At 34.4% G+C, this 21,475-nt stretch overlaps 3 protein-coding genes across 5 annotated transcripts; 1 reads left to right on the top strand and 2 right to left on the bottom strand.

Annotated features, from left to right (window-relative positions):
- Positions 1–149: 149 nt before the first annotated feature.
- Positions 150–9,787, bottom strand: LOC124834241 (rho GTPase-activating protein REN1-like). Its single transcript, XM_088107847.1, has 23 exons — positions 9,758–9,787; positions 9,464–9,547; positions 9,100–9,136; positions 8,596–8,672; positions 7,869–7,939; positions 7,666–7,744; positions 7,431–7,524; positions 6,874–6,993; positions 6,605–6,682; positions 6,200–6,255; positions 6,048–6,117; positions 5,700–5,784; positions 4,980–5,223; positions 4,439–4,654; positions 3,601–3,915; positions 3,372–3,421; positions 2,807–2,867; positions 2,634–2,717; positions 2,496–2,552; positions 2,215–2,384; positions 1,927–1,987; positions 1,320–1,454; positions 150–939 (listed from the first exon to the last, which is right to left on the bottom strand). The coding sequence occupies exons 1-23, from the start codon at positions 9,785–9,787 to the stop codon at positions 517–519; spliced, it is 2,697 nt and encodes an 898-aa protein (XP_087963973.1). The 3' UTR covers positions 150–516.
- Positions 9,788–11,852: 2,065 nt separating this feature from the next.
- Positions 11,853–14,830, top strand: LOC124834244 (uncharacterized). 3 transcript variants are annotated; one of them, XM_047308896.2, is made up of 6 exons: positions 11,853–12,359; positions 12,972–13,062; positions 13,162–13,319; positions 13,958–13,985; positions 14,180–14,288; positions 14,528–14,830. In XM_047308896.2, the coding sequence occupies exons 1-6, from the start codon at positions 12,147–12,149 to the stop codon at positions 14,607–14,609; spliced, it is 681 nt and encodes a 226-aa protein (XP_047164852.1). In that variant the 5' UTR covers positions 11,853–12,146; the 3' UTR covers positions 14,610–14,830. The 3 variants fall into 3 exon arrangements, with proteins under 3 accessions (XP_047164852.1, XP_047164853.1, XP_047164851.1); XM_047308897.2 differs by having other exon boundaries at positions 13,159–13,319; positions 14,180–14,292; XM_047308895.2 differs by having other exon boundaries at positions 11,854–12,359; positions 13,159–13,319.
- A 1,592-nt stretch (positions 14,831–16,422) lies between these two features.
- Positions 16,423–21,277, bottom strand: LOC124834243 (glucose-6-phosphate isomerase 1, chloroplastic-like). Its single transcript, XM_047308894.2, has 14 exons — positions 20,504–21,277; positions 20,285–20,407; positions 19,955–20,053; positions 19,780–19,863; positions 19,228–19,371; positions 19,081–19,146; positions 18,740–18,808; positions 18,552–18,659; positions 18,133–18,185; positions 17,921–18,059; positions 17,674–17,830; positions 17,247–17,325; positions 16,879–16,945; positions 16,423–16,800 (listed from the first exon to the last, which is right to left on the bottom strand). Exons 1-14 carry the CDS (start codon positions 21,032–21,034, stop codon positions 16,666–16,668), a joined length of 1,854 nt encoding a protein of 617 aa, XP_047164850.1. The 5' UTR covers positions 21,035–21,277; the 3' UTR covers positions 16,423–16,665.
- Positions 21,278–21,475: the final 198 nt, after the last annotated feature.

Genomic DNA, 21,475 nt, shown 5'->3' with positions numbered 1-21,475 from the left:
TGGAGGATTACCTTCTTTAGATTCGTATTTTCATATTCCTTCTTAAGAGATTCATTGAATCCGATTATATGTAGACACAACAATGAAATTCCGAATTAAAAAATTTGGTATAACAAAGGAATTAGGACCAAGTTTATCTGCCTAGTGCTTTGCCAGCTTATGCCAAACAACTCAAACGTTATTGCAGATACAAATACGATAATGTAAATGCAAATCATCATGCTGCTCAATGAGCAAGTAAAATCAGCATGCTAGGTTACAAACAGTCTGGCTTATGTCACGGGAAAGGTTTAAGTATGCCTTGCACATGGTGCTTTTGGGAGAAAATGAATGCTTCTCTCGTTTGAATAAGGAGGGATCGTGTGACAATCTTATCAAAGAGAGTCTTCTCACTGTATTTTATAAATCACACAAAACATTGTTGAAAGACATAAGCAAATCCCAACATGGACAACAATAACACTGAATGCATGTGGATTTTGTTTTGGAAGAAAAGAAGACTGATTGGCCTTACAATCACCGGCCTTTGTCCACATTATATGTCTGATGGCCATCTGACCTTCCTCTTTCCAAGTGTTTTGCTTGTTGATTCCATCCATCAGTGTGGTGGGCTGGATGACTGTCTGATTTTTTAAGTTTGTCTGATGAACTGTGTTGAGATAATTTTCCTTTGCTTGATCCTTTGTCTGATGATTCTGACCCCTTACCTTTTTCTTGGCTTGGCACAGAGTGAGCTTCAGACCCTCCATATGTTTTGGGTGATGGAAGTGTTTGATGACGCTCAGACCCTTTTCCTTTTTCCGCATTGTGTGACGAGCGACTTGAGTCTCGCCCCTTATCCAAGTTTTGGAGTTCATTTGCAATCTGATTTCGGGCCACCTTCAAAAGGTTCAGTCTGGTTGTCAGTTTTGTGAGTGCAGAAGGAGTGGAATTTCCTCCCTGTTGTGAAAGCATTTTGAATAAATAAGTCTATCTAGTCTATCTCTAGTCCTATTAATTTGCAGTATCAAGGTTTATCCCAGTGAAAAGTACATGAGAAACTATTTAGTTAAGAGGCTAAAAGGTAGGTAGCTATCTTCCATAGAAACTCAAATTTTACCTTGCATTAAATAACTAAATGTTATAAGAAGTGAAAATGATGCTGGAATAGAAAATAACATGGATAAAAAGTTATTACGTTCTTTCCATGAAAAATGTCATCTGAAATTAATTTGTTAGAATAGGAGCTTGAAACTTGATAACATAGAAGAAAATGTTGGAGCTACTTGAACTAGATCAAAACTAGATCGCTGGAACTAGATCAAGTTTACGAAACATACCTCGCCCTTTGAACTTGATCGCTTGGAGCTACTTGGTGGGTGTTTGTTTGGTAAAGGTGTTGACTCTGGCTTTCTTTCAGTGTCACTTTCTGCTCCGACAGTATGAGTGTCCTGTTGTTGGGCCATTACCGTACCCTTGGTTTAAGAAATGATAAAATGCAAGTTACTATCATCGTTTTTAGCAAATATACTTTATTTCTAGTATAAAGCCACATGAAAAATAAATGAAAGGTCGTCTTTGGCCTTAAAACGAGAAAAGCTTAGAGGTAACAACGTAAGAAAGATGCAATTGTGGTCTAGCAAGCAACTATAAACACCATAAATAAATATGTTCGGGAGAAAGACAAAACGTTCTATGGAGTTCAAATGAGTAACCAGATAAAGCATGTCTGGGTGGGATATTGATTTCCTATGACAGTATAGAAAGACAAAACAAGACCTGAGCCTTTTTTATTATATTATTGAGTTACTTTTGGTTTTGAAAGTATCAATCATATACTTAACGATGAGTTTATGGACTCTCCCTGCAATATTGCTCTTAAAGATCGAAATTTCTGCAAGTGGCAGATACTTTGGAATAAATCCTACATCGTTACTGTAGAATTACCTTACTTATTGATCTATCAGATTGTGTTGAGGCAGCAGCTTCAGCATCTGCCTTGTATTTTCTGCTAATACAAGTAAAATTTAATTATCCATACAATTTCTATGGAAAAAGAAACAGTTAAGTGGAAACAAAAAACCAAGCAAATATAACAGTCAAAAGCCAAAAGGACTTCCACACAGTCGTGCGAAACAAAAAAAAGTTGTATAAACATTGAAGCAATTAGGCGTTCGAGATTTTAAAGAAGAAGAAGAAATGCAATATCAAACATAAGAGTAAGGATAAACATACAATCTTCTTTCCTGATTTGACATCTGTCGTGGTTGATTCGAGAACTCTGAAGTAGTCCCAAGATTCCTTTCAAGTTGTGCATTAAGCCTAGCCACAAGTTCCCCAACCTTCCACTCTAAACTGGCAAGATCTGCTTCTACCAGTGCTAATTCCTCAAGCTCTGCTTTGTTCTGTATAAGATTCAGATATCATGAAAGAGTTGCATGGTCAAAACTCAAACCGTCTTTGACTGAATTTGGCAAGACTTTTCACCAATATTGGGTAAATCATAAGAGTCCTACCTCGAGAGCTGCCCGAGAATTCTTTTCCTTATTCAACTGTTCATGTAGTCTAGCAACCTGCGAAAAGAAAATTTAGAAAACAAAATCTCAATTTATTTGCATGAAGGAAGACGGTAACTTGTCTCATAATGCACATACTTCCTGCTCAAGAGAAAGACGACGCTCGTCCAAGGCTTTCTTTTGATTATCCACTTGAGATTGCAGCTCTGCATTTGCCTTCACCTACAAGGGCAACCCAAACTCATCAATTGACTTGAAAAAAATTCATAGACATTGAACAATCTGATTCAGAAAGGAGTTCAAGAACATACCTGCTCTGCAATTTGAGTTTGTAATTCTGACCTGGCAGCTTCAAGCCTTTCAATTTCATCCCTACCGTTGGAAACATAAATTAGTTACACAAAAACATGAAGAAACTAACGACAGACATGCACACTCTATGCTCCTCCTTAAATCAAAGTGTTAACAGCAAGTTATGATAAACATTTAGAACCACTAAGATTAGCTTTCTCTGAATTTATATTTAAGAGGCAGTAAACTTCCAGAAGTTATGGACGAGGTTACTCTAACATTAAAGATTTTGACGCAGAAAGATAGTCAGAAGAAGGAATTTTTTCTTGCCTACTCAACTTTCCTAGTTTTTAACGTAAGAATGAAAACAAACTAACGGATTTTGATCTTTCCGTATGGGTATAATACTAGATTCTTGTTGATATAAATTCAAGCATACAAATATGTGATAAATCAGTTAGGCAGAAGCGTTAGATCCTTCAATTGCGTAGTTGAGAGATGCATATATAGACTACAAATTAGAAAAAATAGGAACAATATAAGAGCAAGATAATTGCATACAATTGATAGATGTCAATTACTTACTCGTCTTCTATAGAAATATCAATGGATTCCATGGAAAGATTCTTCCTTGCCTGCGAAGAATGCAAAAGAATAGAGAAACCACTAACTAATTTAACTCAAAGAAAAGCAACTAAACGGAAGTAAAATTTAAAATTAAAAGAAAATAAAATTAACCGACTTAAGGCTAGTGCCAAAGACATAACTGGCAAGATAAAAAAAATCATAGCACCAATTTTTAAATATTACTTACTGAGGTGCGCCCCAATGTGGTGCGATGACGAGGTGCTGGGCCATTGGACATGGTGTTGGATTTCTTTATAGCAGGGCCAGGAGAATTTAAATTTTGCAATGCAGCTTCATCAATAGCATTTCCTACTTTATCAACACGCTTATTGGACTGATCACCGTAGTCAGTCTTCTTTGGACTCGTGAGATGTTCCGAGCTTTTGATATCTTTTTGTTCAGGCAGTGAGACTTCTAGTGACTTTGATGATAACTTTCGAGTGGCTTTAGATTTTTCAGTCAAAACTGAGGATTTCGAACTTGAACTAGCATGGTCATGCTCCTGTTCATTACCAAAAACAATTAAATAAGAATTTTCGCCCTTCCTCTCTCCTCCTAGATCTCCACATAACAGCGAATCCAGCCACATAAGTAAGTCTTGGAGGAAAAAATGTAGGGATGCTCAATGAACACATCAACATTATAAAATCAGTTCAAATAATAATCAAGGATATTGAAGTAGTTTTAGAGCTGGGGTTGGGCCCAACTGAAGATAGGAAGTGAACATTGAAAGAAGAAATTGTGGAAAGATCTAAGGTAAATTAATTATAATTACTATGCGATGTTCATTAGGCCAAAGAGATTACATATCTTTCCTTCTAGGAATTAAGAAATTCAGTACAAATACTTCTTTTAGTTTATCTTTTTTGCATTTATATGAATAATTAATGATAACCATGTCACTTCTTGTCTAATCGTAGATTCGTTTGAATGAAATAGTACCAAATAACAAGAAAAGTCCCGAAAGAATTTTGAACATAAATACTTTTTCAGTGATCGCGAAATAAATAAAATCAGGTTTGAACCTCAAAATCGGCCTCTGAATCTTCAGTTCCACTGTACGATTCACTGACAAGATCATCTTCTCCTTCACTATCATGTACTGATTCGTCATCATCTTCTTCTTCATCATACTCTTCATCATCATCATAAGACACCTCATCATCAGTTGCCTCGTCCTCACTCTCAGATCCACTCACTTCATCTGAGTCAGTGTATATGTCAGGGGACATGGAACCTTCCTGTTAGAACACTAAGAACTTAGCAATGTGAAGAGAAAATAGCAACAAAAATCAAGCATTAGCTCATTAGGCGGAGTCAGCTGCATGAATATTGAAATATTTGCAGAAATATTTCATGTCATGTATTCTCTAATGAAAAGGAATTCAACCAATAAGTAAGCAATGCTCTACTTCTTAACTAGAAGAAAAAAATTGTACCAGAGGCAAGTTCAATCAACATGCAAGCATAAAACGTCTAACAATGATTCAAGAGAGCGTATGAATACGACACAGTTTCATAATTTGTATATGGAAGCCATGAAAAAATAAATAAAAACATAATTACCCCAAATATGTTGTTATATTCTTCTAATAAGGTTATACAAATTGCTTGAGCATGGTTTGCCGCAGCAGCAGCTTGTAAAAGTTGAATAGAACCATCACCACCTACATCAAAATCATTTTCAATTTCACATTCTCCGGCCAAAAGGGGTCGAAGAAGTAAAGGCGCCATGCAAGCTGCCACAGCTGAGGAGCTCATTCTATTCACAGCTTTGCGTGAAGCCACACTTTGCATCATCATGAGTATTCTGTACAAAAATGAAATCAATAACTTACATTACCAAAACATGACCAGAAAAATAGACTAAGGGTATTCAATACTAGAGGTGGGCAAATGGCCCCAAGTCCAAACTTGAATAATTATATTCAATTTGCAGGTTAACCTGGAATTTTTGCAGTGCTTTTTGGACAATAATCAAACATTTAAAAGACATGTTTACTACAAGCATGCTTGTCCTTTTTGTTTAACCGACTTTATCATAGATCATGGATTCAACGTAGATATTTGATTCATTAACTTTTGCAATTTAGTAGGTTTTTGACTGCACAAGACTACACCAAATCAACAATAATAACTCGATGGTTAAACTAATAACTAAATAATAAGAGTACTCATTATAAACCTTAAAACTAAGCATATAAGATCACAAAAAGAAGAAGCAACAAATGGGTTGTAAATAAAACGAAATTAGATGAAAATAATATAAAGTTATCAATCAAACACCTTTGCAATAAGCGGCGATTTGGTTCTGGGAAAGTGTCGTTTATTGCTTCACGCATAGCAGCAACCCTACTACCACGCTCAGTTCCTAATTATTGCGGCAATTTTAAATAATGAAATATAATTAAACTTCATCATGGTATCTATAAAATTAAAAACAAAGTTATTGGGATATTTTCTAAATAAAATTAAACAATGAAGACCTTATTTCTTCTTTTGAATAGATTGTCAAATTTCAATGGAAAAACTTTTCATTTGACGACAATTAGAGAAAATAAACTTTACAAACAGAAGCATAAACAATGGGAAGAGCAAAACTAAGTAAAGATGGAAAAACAAGATAAAACTTACGACAAGATTCTAACAGTGCTTTGCAACAAGATGCGGGGACTGGAGAAGATGGCAATTCGCGAAGTACATGCTAAAAATTTATAGAAATAAGAAATAATAACAATAATCTATTACTAACAAGGAATCATCACTTTGGTTTATCGTGAAAATACCTTAATACAGTCTCCAATAACATGTGCATCCTCATCTGGAGAAAATTCAACTCTTCCTACAACCATGTGTCATAGCCAAGAGCATGAGATCTTATGAGTCATTTTGACCAAGAAAAAGGGAAAACTGCAGACCTTCATATTTTTCATCTATAGTATCATTTTTGAAAGATAGACCCATGCATATTAAATGCTTGTGAAAATGTTGAAGAAAATTTAGCTTAATGAAGTAGTCTTTTATTAGTTTACATATATGATAAGGAGTTCTCTTCTTCGTATACAACGCTCAACATATTACTTAAAGTACTTATTTTACAAAGCCTGAAATATAATTGAAGCTCTTAATGGCTAAACATATGAGAATATGTAGTTAAAAGATTAGCCATGAACAAAAGCAAAAACACAAACCTTGTTCATATTCCCGAACTCGACGTTCAACCTCATCAACATCAGCTGCTTGTCGCAAGATTCCTTCCACATTTGCTCCTATATTACAACATTCATTAGATTCATCATATGAAACACATTAACCTTTTACCAAAAACAGAAGCACTATTTTGTCTTGGTAATGGCTCAAGAAAAATAATTAACTTAAACTACTTTTAAGTTGTCACCTAATAAATTTTCTGTACACATACATATATATAAAGCCAGATAAAGAGAGAAAGAAAACCCACCATGCTCTTCGATGAATGTTAGGGCTTTCTCCAAGAATGATGGCGTTCCATCAACATCCTCCAAAGCAAGTAAAATTGGTCGACCAATAACAGTAGATTTAGCTGGTTCTCTATCCTTCACTATAGAAGTGCAGGAAAATCATATAAAAGAGAATTAGAAGTTATAGTCTTTTACTGTATTAAGCATAAGTATTATCGCACAAAAATTCACAACCAAGACACTCTATATATATTATAGAAGCAACCCAAATGACAGAAGAGACTCAATCAGATACCATTACCACCATCACTGTAGAGATATATGTGTAATGTTCATGTCAAGGATCAAATATTAAAGGAAACAAACTTAACAATAGTTGTTGTAATAAACATTTACGTGATGATAATAAAACTGTTTATTAAATCATTTTGTATAGATTTTGAACAACATTTTTAGTTTATGAGCCACGGGGTATGAACTCTGTGGCAAAATGCATTTGTAAAGCACAATTTTAACAAGAGCATACACTGGTTCACAGAAATATCAATTGAATCAGTCTGTTTGTTCCTGGGGATACCATTTTGCTCCGTTCCATTGGTAGCACTAGGTGCCAGTGCTAAAGCATTCTCAAGTGCAGTCTTCCACTCGTATAAATCCTCCATGGTTTCAGCCTACAACACCAACATTCTTTGTCTGAGTTTATCTTTGTTTGTGTTGAATCAATACTGGTCATACATATCATGCATATAGAGAACATAAAATTGAAGAGAAACAAAGCTATCTTTCTAATGAAAAAAAGAAAAATAAAGCACCTTAAGTGTGAATGCTCTTCCATCATGAACATCAGGAAATTGCACAGTCAAAAGTTTCTTATCTGCTTTGATAACAACACTACAAAATTTTACAAGAAAAGTTGCAGGAGGTCACGAAACTTTACAATACTGCTATTTTGACAATACAAACATAAAAGATTAAACAAAAATTACAGATGTGTAGATGTGAAAAACAAGCCCACCTGCCTGAATTGTTGAGGTCAATGCCTCCAAGGGTCAAATTAACTTCATTTCCCTTTTGAGGGATTGCATTCTGCAGAGCAAAAAAAAACAAATACGAATATGATTTAGAAACAGAAGAAATCTTAATAAACATGTTAGTTCGCATGTTTGGTTATATTTATAAGGTTCATTTTTATTTCACACGACTCACTTAAAACTATTTATGATGAAATGATATAAAAAATCCATTTTTGGCAACGCAACAAGTTCAAAATCCTATCCAAAAAGTATAAGCAAGAAAGTTTGAAAGTATAACTTTATACAATAGTTAGTTAACATTCTACTTATCATTTCTAGTTTCTTGTTATCACAATAGATATCAATTTCAAGTGCAAGACAATTCTATTATGATTTATGCTTAATCAGAACAATTAATAATGGAATAGTGCCTCAAGTGGGAGGATACCACATATCCATAAAAAATTCAATATCATGCCAAATCATTATGTAAAAAGTATGATCACCATTTTTCTTCATGAATAATTGTAAAATATTATGACTCTTATAAGATAATGATGAGTTTGATAATAAATATAATTACTTCCATTATCTACTGATATACTCTTACTCAAAGTAACTTCAACTTGAAAAACTAAACCCAGTACTAAAGCATTTGTTCTAAAATTGAATGAATCCGGCAATCAATTGAACCACGTGAATAAAGTAGATGCTAAAGAAATTACTTACTGGATCACTCCTGAAGAAAACAAGTGAAGTTTGTGTTAAAATAAACCATCTTTTCTTCCAAGATGTCCATCCAATTCCTATACATTAAGAAATACATGCTACATAATAAATAAGATCACGAACTCCTCAAACCTTTTTCCAAGTGTAGAAATCTAGTTTTTTATTTCAATAATACAATAAATTTTATAGAAACACGACAATTCAAATTTGGAAGAATTTAAAGAGGAGCCATTAGAGAAAAAAAATGCTAATGCTAATTGTAAAAGGCCTAAAAGGAAAAACAGTGATGTTGTAACATTTATTTTCTCATTTCTTGGGATAATTAACTACCCCCTTCCATTTACTATACGAATTTCCCCTTTATGATAAAAAATTATATAAAACTTTGGTAAAAACATGCTACAATTACATCCAAAATGCTCTCAAGCCTAACAAAATTGTTAACTAGAGATAAGTGTTTAGCTTCTTAAAAGAAAATATGCAAGTTAATAGAGAAAAGCATACCTTTGGATGAAATGAAAAGTGGTCCACTCTTGAAAATCTGCAAAAGAAGAAATTACAGAAACTTAACAGAAGGATAACATGAACATGAAAACTTTATTCACTTCAAAATAGCTAAATCAAAAAGATTTTTATTTTTCAATTTTTTGTGCCTTTTATCACCTGGATAAGCTTAAAAATACAATATTCTTGAACTATGATAAAAGAAAAGTCTTGAGAAGAATGATTGTCACAACAAAGCATACCCATGTAAAGGATGAACATGGAGAAAAATTAATATTGTCAAATCATGGTTCCATTAAGCAAGAAAATGTTGAGTTGATCCAAATTCACACAAAATCACATGTTTGCAAAGGACAATTATTACCATATTGCCAGTGCCACCTTGAGAACGTTGTTGATGCTCTTGTGACCCAGGTTGGGAATAAGAATAAGAAGCACCACCATTTCCCTACAAAAGGAACAAGTAATTATTACATGTCTTTTTCTCCATTCACATATAGATATAATGACACATATGTATCTAAAAGTTCATTTTTTGAGGCACAACAATCTTCATTCTTTAGTTAATTCAAAACCAATAAGTGAAAAATATATAAAAAACACAAAAAGTTCCATGCGATAAAAGATATTAATAATATTTAATTTAAAAACCCTTCACCTGGGACAATTCTGCATTTGTGTTGGCCATATCTGTGATTCCAAAATCACAGAAGTATATCCAAGATGCTTACCTAGAAGAAATCACCACATTCAATTAATCAGACCCTGTAATGACAATGCAGTTTGATGATAATCACATGCATTAACATTAACATTAACATTAACATTACCAACCGAAAAAGTGTAAAGAAAAACATTGATTTGGATGAAAATGCAGTATACCTGGCTTTGAAATCAATCAAACGCAACAAAGTGTGAAGAAGGAGAACATCTTAAGAGGTGTTGGAGGGAAAAAACAAGAAAGAAAAAGCGTGAAAGTGAAAATAGTATTTGGATCTTTCTTTGTCTTTGGTTTTGTGTTTCTCTCTCTTCTCCAAATGGAAAGTTAGGCGAGAAATGTTTGGGTGGTTAATCAAAGACCAAAATCTTCAATGGCGAACGAGTCTTCTAATCTGTAACACATGGACACTTAACCTTAAAACACGAACCAAATGAAAGGAAATCATTAGCTAAGCTCCAATAACAATTCATTATTTGGTCGTTTCAACATTTCGGATATGAAAAATGATAATTTCACACATATCAATTTATTACATTCATTTAATACTATTTTTTTATTTTTATTTTTTAGGATATATTTGATGAAAAAAAAAGGTGAAACTTATATTATTTTTATTAAGAAAAAGATTGTGAGAAATAAAGAAGACAAGAAGAAAATTTATAAAAAATGGTGAGTAATTTATTTAGAGGGAGTGTTAAAAAAATGAATTTAAATTGTAAAAAATATTATTTTTATTTTTGTAATTATAATTTCATTATTATTTTTTACTGGTATATAAATAAATTACACTAACTTAAACTTAATAATAACAGCAATGTTGGATTTTCAGGTGTGAGATTTTTAAATAAAGTCAATAATTTTTGAAAATTTTATAATTAAACAGAAATTTTAAGAAGCTATTAAAAAGGGTAATATTTTCTTTTATCCAAGCCGTTTCTATTTTTTAAATATACAGCACCTTTTGAAAACATATTTACAGGCCTGTTTGATCCGATCTTGAAGAAAATGAAAACTCAATTAATAAATCAGTTTAATTTTGAAAACATTTTCATCAAAGTTTAAATTAAATCAATCCATAGGTAATATTTCAACCAGATCCAATGGTCTAACAGAATTTGAAGAATGTTCTGCCAAGGTATTTCCATATTGTTATTATAGCATTTGGTTGATGTATTGATTTCACAATAATGATTTCAAATAATAAATAACAATTTTTAGTTAATTAGAAAGTAGAGTTGTACAAAATATTTGAAATGAGTTGAATTATTTAAAAGTTGTTATAATAAATTCATATACTAATATAGTTTTTAGAAACTGAATTCTTTACAAATAAAATTGTTTGCACAAAGTATAACTATGAGATTCAAAAATATATTTTAAATATGATGTCCATTCGTAATAAGTTAGATTATTTATATCATTTAATTCAATCAAGTCTAATAGAGTTTATTTTAATTTGTTGAATCAATATGAAAATTAGAGAATAACATAATGCTTTTATCATATATTTTTATTACATATCATATTACACCATTTAATAAGAGTAACATAAGGATTTTATCATGGTAACAGATCAATTTGAAAAGTTAAATTCTCACTTCCTTAAAAACTTTTATGGGAAAGTTAATAAAAAAAGAATTTCCAATAAATGTTACTTTTAAAAAAAATTACAAATAAACATGAACAATAAAGCTATTAGCTTCGAATTCTTAAAAACTAATTTTTTTCGTATAGGTTTCTATCAATAATTGTTTAATCAAGTTTCTTAAACATTGTTAATAAAACCGTTTCAAAATTTTCAACTTTTAAAACCACAATACTGTAATTCTTTACCATCTTTATATTATTTGTAAAATAAAATGGTGAATATTTACTTACTAACTATTTTTCTGTTGAAGGAATAAAAAGAATTATCATATTAATACGTTTTAAAAAAATCAATTGAATATAAACATAAAACCGAATAAAATAAACAATAAGAATAAATGTAAAAAAGGCGTGTATAAAAGTTAAAAAGCTAGATATTAGAAAAACAGTTGTTGTTGTTGTAACGCAAATGAGTAGACGGAACAATTGGAGTACACGAAACCCATCTTCGTAGAATTGTGTTGTATTTGTATTCAAATGGAATCTCTTCTTTGGTTTCATTGACAAACCACGCACGGCCCTCAACTCCGTCGCCATCTATCGCCGCCGTGTTCGTCACCGTCGTGGTCGCCGCCTCCTAAAACACGGCACAACGAATCCAAAGTAAAGACCGTGTTTGGAAGCATTTAATGTAAATCCCATGGGTACCAACCCTCTCTCTCTTCATTAAACTACGCAAATGGATCTCAAAGCTTCGGCGGATCCGGACCCGGACCCGCTTCGCGTCAAGAGGAAGACCCTTGAGGCTGTGCTCTTGCAGTGTCAGAGAGCTCTCGAATTGATCAACGCTGCTTCTCCTTCATCTTCTGCTTCTGCTGAAGTCGAAGAAGAGGATTGTCTGGCTGACAGCGAAGCTGAGGCCATTGCGTCTACCGATCCTCTTGACGACCAGGTAGTTCTTCTTTCCCTTCTAGGGTTTCGGTTTGTACGGAATTTTTATTTTTCTTATCTTCCAATATGACATGGCATATCAATATCACTCTTCTGCTGTTGACAGCATTCATGACAAAAATTTGTGTTGTTGAATTTACGTTTATTTGCTAATACCGTTCTAGTGGTACAAGCGCTTTATCATTGTGGATTTTCTAGTCCGTGTTGTGTTGTGTTGCTTGGGACTTTGATTTGGTCATTGGATGCTTTGGTAGTAGTGTTCATACGGGGTCAAAAGGACAGTTACAAAATTAGTTTTTTAGTATTTAAAAATAGAATAGAAAATTGGGACAAAAACTTAGATACACTTCCATAGGTATATCTCACGACAGAAGGGAAACCTTTATTACCTGAGTTACAAAGGTGAAACTCTAATTTTACTAGATTAACGCCAAAAGCGACTAAAGACTTGCGTATAAGTTTTGTTTTAGAAATTCTTCATTACAGACTTTAGGATATTGTTACGGAATAATTGTTAATAGTATGATTTTAGAACCACCTTAATATGGGTAGTTATGGATATAACTGAGCTGATTATTCTTCCTAACACCACAGCCCATGTGTCTCAATGCAGTTACGTGATATGCTCAAATCAAGAGTTGAATGCCCTGCCTTTCTTCAAAAGTTGGAGTGTGCTCAGGCATCAGTTTCGCAGAATATATATGGTATCTTCTGCATTTTGGTGATTTAAATCAATGCTTTCTCTCCATTGTTTCAAATTTAGAATGATAATAAAAGAAAAAAGTGCTTGGTTGTGGCAGAAGAAGGTAATTCTTGGGATTTGGTTGGTGAAAATGATCTCTGGGAAGGCCAACGTGATGACTTAGACCAAGAAGATTATGTACTTGTTAGACAAGAGGATGTAGTTGAGGGCATCGCATGCTTCATGGCTGCATATTTGCTATCAATTAAGCAGACTAAGGTATGTGATATGTGTGTACGTGTTTTTGCTTTTCTCTTGAAAACTGTGAGAATCCTTTTCTTTTGCTCCAAACTTCAATGTACACTGGACTTTTTTCTTTGCTGTATCTGCTTATACCTCCAAATATGCGAATTCCAATTGGGGGAAATGATTTGTATGTTTCTCGAAAGCTTTAGGGGAATTTTCTTTTCAGATCATCTTTAAAATTCTCTTTTGTATGTGTTGTCATTCATGTTGTGCAGAAACGTGTACAAATCATGTCAAGTCGATTATGTTTATGTGAAATGGGAATAGAAAACATTTAAAAAACAATGGATACGGATACAGTGAGGATGTATATTAAATAAAATACTTCATGTCAACTTTTTTTTATACTAAAATAAATAGCAAGGCAGTGCTCGAATAGTCTCAATTACTTAATTTACAGGCCTTTTCCATAGTCTGCTTCTCTGTAGCCCTTCTTATTCATGTGTTGGGCTACAATCACTTGCATTTTGTAATAGGGAATGTCTTTCTCTTCTTTGGCTGGGAATATTGTTGTTTTATGAAATCCATCTACAATCAGTTGCAGTCAACATATTCTACCTAATGGATTTGAAATTTCTTTGTTCTCTCATTGATTTCTTTGCTCTTTGTAGGATTTAACACCGATTCAACTCCAGGACGGTGAGTTTGTTGGCATTCTTCTTAGTATATACCTTACTTTTGTTATTCTTCCATATGTATGTGTGATAAGCAAGAAATAACCCTTTATCATATTGAGATAATTTTGTATGATCTTATTGAGACAAGTTCATTGTAAGTTAGCTAAAACAATGGTAAATAATTTCTGACTATTTATGGTTTGTATGTTCTGTTAGCGCTTAGCAAGACATTTTCAGCGAAAAAGAAAAAGGGAAAGCTACGAAAGGCTTGGGATGGGAGCAAAGTTATTTATAACGTTGCATCGTGGGGTGCTACGGCCATAGGGTAGGTGGTTACTCCAACCCCATCCTTTTTTCATAATTAAGGAATGACTTGCATTAATAATCTTAACATATATTGCCCTTCTATTTACCTGCTGTACCTAAAGATTGCCTTGTGTGTTATCTTTATAGTTATCATAGTTGTTTTTTTACATCTGGTATAACAAGAAAGTCGTTCTAAGTTAATTTTGTCCTCTTTTTTTGGGCTGATATTTTCATTTTTGCATTTGAAATTCTTTACAGGATATATCAAAACCCTGTTATTATTTCGGCCGCAACAAAAGCATTCTGGACTTCTTGCCATGTTATATCGAAGCTTCTCTGATTTGCTGCTTGGAGCAAAGTTGTGATGTAGTTAGTAATTTAACTCTTGTTTCGCTGCAATTTACTTGACGCCTCGGATTTCAAAATCAATTTCTTTGCACAACAAATCAATTGATTTAGAAGAGTTTGACATTGTAAATATCAATTGATTTCAACAGAGTTTGACATTGTAAATATTTCTATTCAAATGTTTCCGCCTGTAGTTCAAAACCTTAAACATAATCTCCCTTCACGTCTGAGAGCCTGGCTTATGTTTTTTCTCGCCGATTTTAATTGAACTCATTCCATATTCCGCCACACCTTATTTTTTGCTTTAACTTCTATTAGAAAGTGGGTTTTAAGTCTAACTCAACCCCACAAAACCGGCTTGTAGGGTGAGGTTTGCACCTCACTTATATATTATAATTTGGCCTTATCTCTAGTCGATGTGGGACTTCCAACACACCCCCTTCACGCCGAGGTATAGACATCTCGTGGGTTTTAAGCCTAACTCAACCCCACAAAACCGGCTTGTAGGGTGAGGTTTGCACCTCACTTATATATTATAATTTGGCCTTATCTCTAGTCGATGTGGGACTTCCAACAACTTCGTTGAACTGATGTGATTCTAGCAATCTATAGAACGTTATTCGTAAGAATTATGTCAGAATTTTGCTTCCGTAAACATGTTTGGTTGTGATTTGCAAATTCAAAGAACGAGATTGAGATGTGAGCTGTTTATCCTCAATCATGTTTTTTCCTTTTTGAAATTGTCTCGGCGCATTAAATCTCTAGTCCCATTGCTTTTAATAGGTATAATCTAAAATCGTGTGCAATGCATGGCGCTTTCTAAATTAAAAAATGGGTTGTATATTTTTTTAATAAATTTTCTTATGGTGAAATTATCGATTCTTATGACTTAGCAACTAACATTTAATTAGCAATTAGTTGTATGATTTTCTAAATATGGCAAGTTCTTTTATACTTGTGCAGGTCTCTTTACTTTTTAAGCTTAGGTAAACTAAAATTACTAACTACCTTAAACTTTAATGAATTTTTACTTCCACCCTTAACGTGCAAATAGAATTGAGAATGAATTTTTATACTAGTCATGCTTTTCAACTAGTTTTAATAAAACATTTATAACTTTTTAACTTATCTTTTTTAATTATTACATCATAATATATATATATATATATATATATATGTGTGTGTAATTTAATTAAAAATTAAGTGGAAAATTAAGTAACACGATTGATCAATATTATCTTAAATTTTAAAAGTTATTATTAAATAACCGCAATTTCTTTTAAAATGTGACTAGGAATGAACTGAAAGAGTAAAAGAGATTAGAAAGTTAAACTGTGAATGAGGATAAAAACTAGGAGTTCGATCTTTTGGTAGTGGTGTTTGATTTTTTGCCGGATCAGGTGCTATGGGGCATAGGTTGATGATCTGAATATTCTATTTGAGAAACCGAAAATGTGGTACGTTTGTTTCAAGTAGCTATTTCATGATGAATCTGGCTGATCTTCTGTATACGATATTATTGTATACTGCCGGATCAGAATAAAACTGCCACTATAAAATACTTTTGCATACCGTATGTAGTAATGATTACCTTAAAGTCATTACGATGGTAAACTATAATTGAATAACAAAATAAAATCATTTCATATTATTCCAGGCACGAAATATTGGCCTCCCCTTCTTTTCCAGATCATGCCTTTAAGTCTGCATAACCAGCTACTGCTACTGGTCACACAATATTTTTAATTTTGTTACTGGCTAGCAGACTGTTCCAAAGAGCTGCCCTAATCCCATCACCAAAAATGTAGGCAGCAAAAAGAACAGTTTATTAAATTATATTTACCCACTGGGGTCTCCAGCTGGTTACATGTAGTTTCAATTCAGCACACCAGCACTCAACACTATCAAGAATGTCTTAACAGAAATCTCCACTTCCGTTAATGATAGAGATTGAACATTGAAACTAAATTATTGCAGGCAACTTCTCTTCTAATGATCCGTATTCAAACCCAACCAACTGTAACATGATGAATTTCGTTTAGTCTAACTCAAGCATACGATTCATCAATGCTACATTCCCCAAGAAAAACCTTGATGCTACGAGGTGATCCACAGCTGCCTTCAGCAATTAGTGCTCTGTCATTGGCGGCCATGTGCGCAATAATCTTGTAAATCATTTCAATCTGCGTACAAGTGAAAAATGTTACTGAACTTCTCCTATGATTCTTAATAAACAGAGTAAGGAGGGATCATATATTTACATCTTCAGGAGCATGGCAACGGTCAGCTACTTCTTCTAGTGTCAATGGTTCAATGGGATCTTTACAGCTGAAAACAGAAACAAATAAAACATTATCTAGTGATATAGCTTACTAAATATATATATATATATATATATATACCAGGATGCAAAAACAAATAGAGTCCGTATTCTAGACATATATTGGCCCTTTGATTATTATACTTCACAAATAATTGCAGACATTTTCAGTGGGATGGCCATTTCGTGCTCACCATAACAAGAGTGGCCTGGCCATCTTACTGAATGGAAAATCAAATCCACTGAAAACAACTCGTATATTTTACTAGTTAAGACCCAAAGAACCTTGGTACTTAGCAAACATTATACCTTGCCTCATTTAGCACTGCTAACACTCGCTTCTGAAGTGCCAGTACTTCACCAGCTGCCTTTTTACCAGCCTCCACACCTAAATATTGCCATAGTTCAGACTTAGATGTGGCTCAATGCTAAAACGAACAACATAATACACTTCCATATATAAATTCAGTATTCTTGACTCAATTTCAAATCATTAATCATTCAATCCCCCCAATACAGGACAGGGTAAGAAATTCTATATCCGACATTGTCAAAATAACAATTACTGAATGTTGAAAGTCCTATGTCGACTAGAGATAAAACCAATTTAGAGTGAATAAGTGGGTACAAAACCTCACCTTACCCGGTTTTGTGAGATTGAGTTAGGTTTAAAGTCCACTTTTTAACAATGGAAATACAGAAACTTCTAGGACAGGTCAAATAAATTATATTTTACCAGGTTGATGATAAGCATTTATGTTGATAAGGGATGCATAAATTCCAACTGCTCGTTCGTAGAGTGCAATAAGAGCACCAACTGTTCTTGGTGTCACTTCTTGTACAGATACTGTGATGGATTCTCTGTCATTAGCATACAGAGCTGACCTTGTTCCCTATAGAAACTCCAATTTTAACATGAGGTGGAAAACAACCTAACACTACAAAATTCGGTAAGGAATTATGTTTTGATTAGTAGATCGTACCTGTAGCATACCAAACAAGTAGTCACCACAAGTAACACCAGGTTCAAGTTCCCAGTCATGACCAGGAGGTCTATCACGTAGCACCTCAATGAATGTAACAAAGAAATTGTGTACACCCTCCCTCAATTGTTGGATGTAGCTGCAAGGGGGTAAATGTTTAGTAGAAAGAAATCAATAAACTAAACTTATAATGATTAAATATGAAAACTCACGCGTGTTGATCAGTGCTTCCTTTATTTCCATAAACACTAATTCCTTGATTAACCTGTAATATCCAAATGTTAGATTCTGGTATATCATTAACTTGTGAGGGATCGAAACAATAAATGTGATACAACAGCATGGCGGATCCAGTGTTATAGGAAAATTAAGATCAATTGTTAACAATGTCTGGTCAAGTTAGTCATGTCAAATGTGACTAAAGGGGGCTCCACAAGAAAGCATAACAATGTATACATGACACCAACACAAGCCAAGAATTAAAAATAACAGAGCATAGAGTTCATTAGGCTACTTCCTCATGCAGGCACAACTGTGATCTTCATTAAAAGAGACATAAAAATTAACTCAAAAAGGCACGAAAGAGCACAGAAATGTTATTTAGTTTGATGCACATAAGAAGAGGACATACCCTATTACCATCCAAGTCAAACTCCTTGCCTAGAGATTCCATGACCAGCTGCTGCAAGTATCTACTGAATAATAACAGACTATCCTTGTATGGAAGAATAACCATATCCTACAGAATAAGGAGGAAAAGTAAACAATGAGATAGTCAAATAAAAGAGAACGTAGATGGTAAAATATCACAATTCCCACCTTAGATCCTACACCGTCTGTAGCCCAATACCAACATAAAGCCAGCAGAGCTGCAGGGTTATTCCTTAACTGCACAAATGCATATATTAATCAGAGTTGTAACTAGTTTCACACATTTCCACAAATTTCAAACTCCAGAAACATATAAACGTATTTGTAACATGAAGAATCAATATGTGTAACATAGGTATGGCATTGGCAAGTTATTAAGTATGAGCAAAGTCGCTGTAGAGTACAAGTATTATCATACATGAAAATCATCTGACCCACAATTATGAAACTGAAACTAATATTTAGATGAAATACAGCAAGAAAAGAGATGATTAATAATTGATGTATACCACAGTGCTTCTATTTGCTTCATCCATCAATGATGCGCCAGCAAGCATTTCTCTGATATCAATGCCCTAAATTAAAAGAATTGTAAGAAAACACATAATATCAAATGTATAAAAATAAACAATTAATTTACATTTATGGACACTTACCTGAAGGGCTGCTGGAAGCAGGCCAACTGCAGACATCTCTGACGTTCTGCCTCCCACCCAATCAAACATAGGAAATCTAGCTAACCAGCCTTCAATTCTGGCAGTGTTATCCAACAAAGAATTTTCTTGTGTTATAGCAACACCCTGCATTATTATAGCATACATTAGCAAATTGTAATAATTTCACAGAACTGAAACTGAACTGACAGCAGATATGCAAATGATGCAGGGTCAACAGCATTCAAATTTTCCCAGAACTTCAGGAAAAAAAAAAGTTTAAAGCAACTCCGGAAGTTTGAGCCATTGCTGGACAGTGTAAGCAAAGCTATGAAAATAGTAAGTATAGCTGAAAGAAAATTGAAATTTTGAGAATCCACATATTGGTAACTGCAGATCAATCCATACACAAGTAGTTTCTTCAAACTCAAAACTATCACGATTGTAGCACAATAATACTATAAGCTATCTGAACTTCTGTTTCAAACATAATAGTGTATTATATAATATGGGGAAATAAAAATTATATAAAAAAGTGAAAACCTGAGATTAAACCTGTTTCGGAAAATTCAAGCCTGCTTCACGAAAGGCCTTCTGAACTTCCAACAAACCATTCCTAGTCTCTGGGGTACCTCCACTCTAAAGATAAGTGAAATGTTCAAGTCAGAATACACCTTTCACGCACTGATGTAAGCATCATAGTAAATAAAATGCATAGTCTCCACAAAACCTTTGAAATCACAATCACAAGTGTTGAGGCTAGCTCTGGCCCAAGCTGCGCAATCTGATGATCAATTCCAGCAGGATCCGTGTTGTCAACAAATCTTATCTGTGAGACAGAAAAAACCGTCATTAAATGCTTACAGAAAAAACCAAATTCACGAATGACAAGCAAATTATATCGGAAAATCTTAGAACACCCAGGCATCATAGTTTCCAACCAATTTTCATGTGATAGTACACAGTTAAGCTTTTCAATTTACGAGAAAGAATCAATATATGTGAGGTAAAGATTAGTCGAGACCTCAGTGTTCTTGGTCCATGCAATAATAATAGGTACCTTAAGTGGAGGATTATCAGGAGCCAGTGCCTCTGCAACAAACTGTGGTCCAAGAGCAGAACCTCCAATTCCGACAGACAGTATTTGAGTAAATCGACCCTCCGGTGACGAAGGAGGTTTAATCTGCCAAAGTACACATTGATCCCAAAACCTTAACACCTCAACAAAATCCAAGACTTCAGATACACAAAGAGAGGAAGGTGAAGCTACTGAACTGACCTTACCACTAACGACGTCGTTAGCGAATTTGGAAACAGCATCGAGGGTGTTCTCAATCTGCGTCTTCAGGAATGAGTTGGGCGCGCGCTTAGGGTCCCTCAACCAATAGTGCCCCACCATGCGTCCCTCATCGGGATTCGCGATCGCACCCTTCTCCAACTCTTCCATCGCCTCAAACGCCTTTCCAAAATGGGGCTCCATTTCCCTTACGAACTCGTCCGTGAACCCGACCCGACTCACGTCCAAGTAAAGACCCAGTTCTTTATGCTGGTACAACCAATCCACGTACCTCCGCCATAGCGCACGTGGATCTTTCTCCAACCCCTTCTCCGCCGCCGCTGCCGCCGCCGCCCCGTCTGAAACCTCCCGAGCCACTGCGCGCGGCGTGGCGAGGCTTAGGGTGCGATCTGCGCGGCGCGCGTGGAAGGAGACGTGATCTTTGCGGAGAGGTTGGGTCAACGGCGGGGTTTGGTTTGGGAATCGTTTGAGAGAGGGGGAAGAGGTGTAAATGCCTGAGATTGATGATGCCATAGTTTTGGGATGAATGTTGAAAGCTGAAAGCTGAAAACAAGGGTTCACGTTAAGGTTGTTAGGAGCATGATACCTGGGAGAATGGAACAAACAAATGTTGTTGAAGAAGAGAGTGGTTTTTGTTTTCGTTGAACTTGAAAAAGTTGTTTTTGTAGTTCTGTGTGCTTTCTTTGTGATATTCACCACACGCACGCGCCGGTTGTTGTGTAGTGTAGTGGCACTTCCTATGTTGGCCCCTGAAGCTAAATTCATTTTCTTCAGCTTCTCTCTTCAGTTAAAATAAACTCAACACATTTTTCACTCACACGTGCTACGGTCCAAGGGATTTACTTTCATATCTGTAATAATCATCGTAAAGGTATATCATATGATATTGATATCACATCGCAGTCCATGTGGAAAAATATATACATTTTTTTTTTTAATTTAGCATCCATTATT

This window comes from Vigna umbellata, chromosome 2 (assembly GCF_029865625.1).
Source record: "Vigna umbellata cultivar VRB3 chromosome 2, Vumbellata_1.0, whole genome shotgun sequence".
NCBI lineage: Eukaryota > Viridiplantae > Streptophyta > Magnoliopsida > Fabales > Fabaceae > Vigna > Vigna umbellata.
The sequence above is the reverse complement of the archived record's forward strand: the minus strand, read 5'-3'. Positions and strand labels throughout refer to the sequence as shown.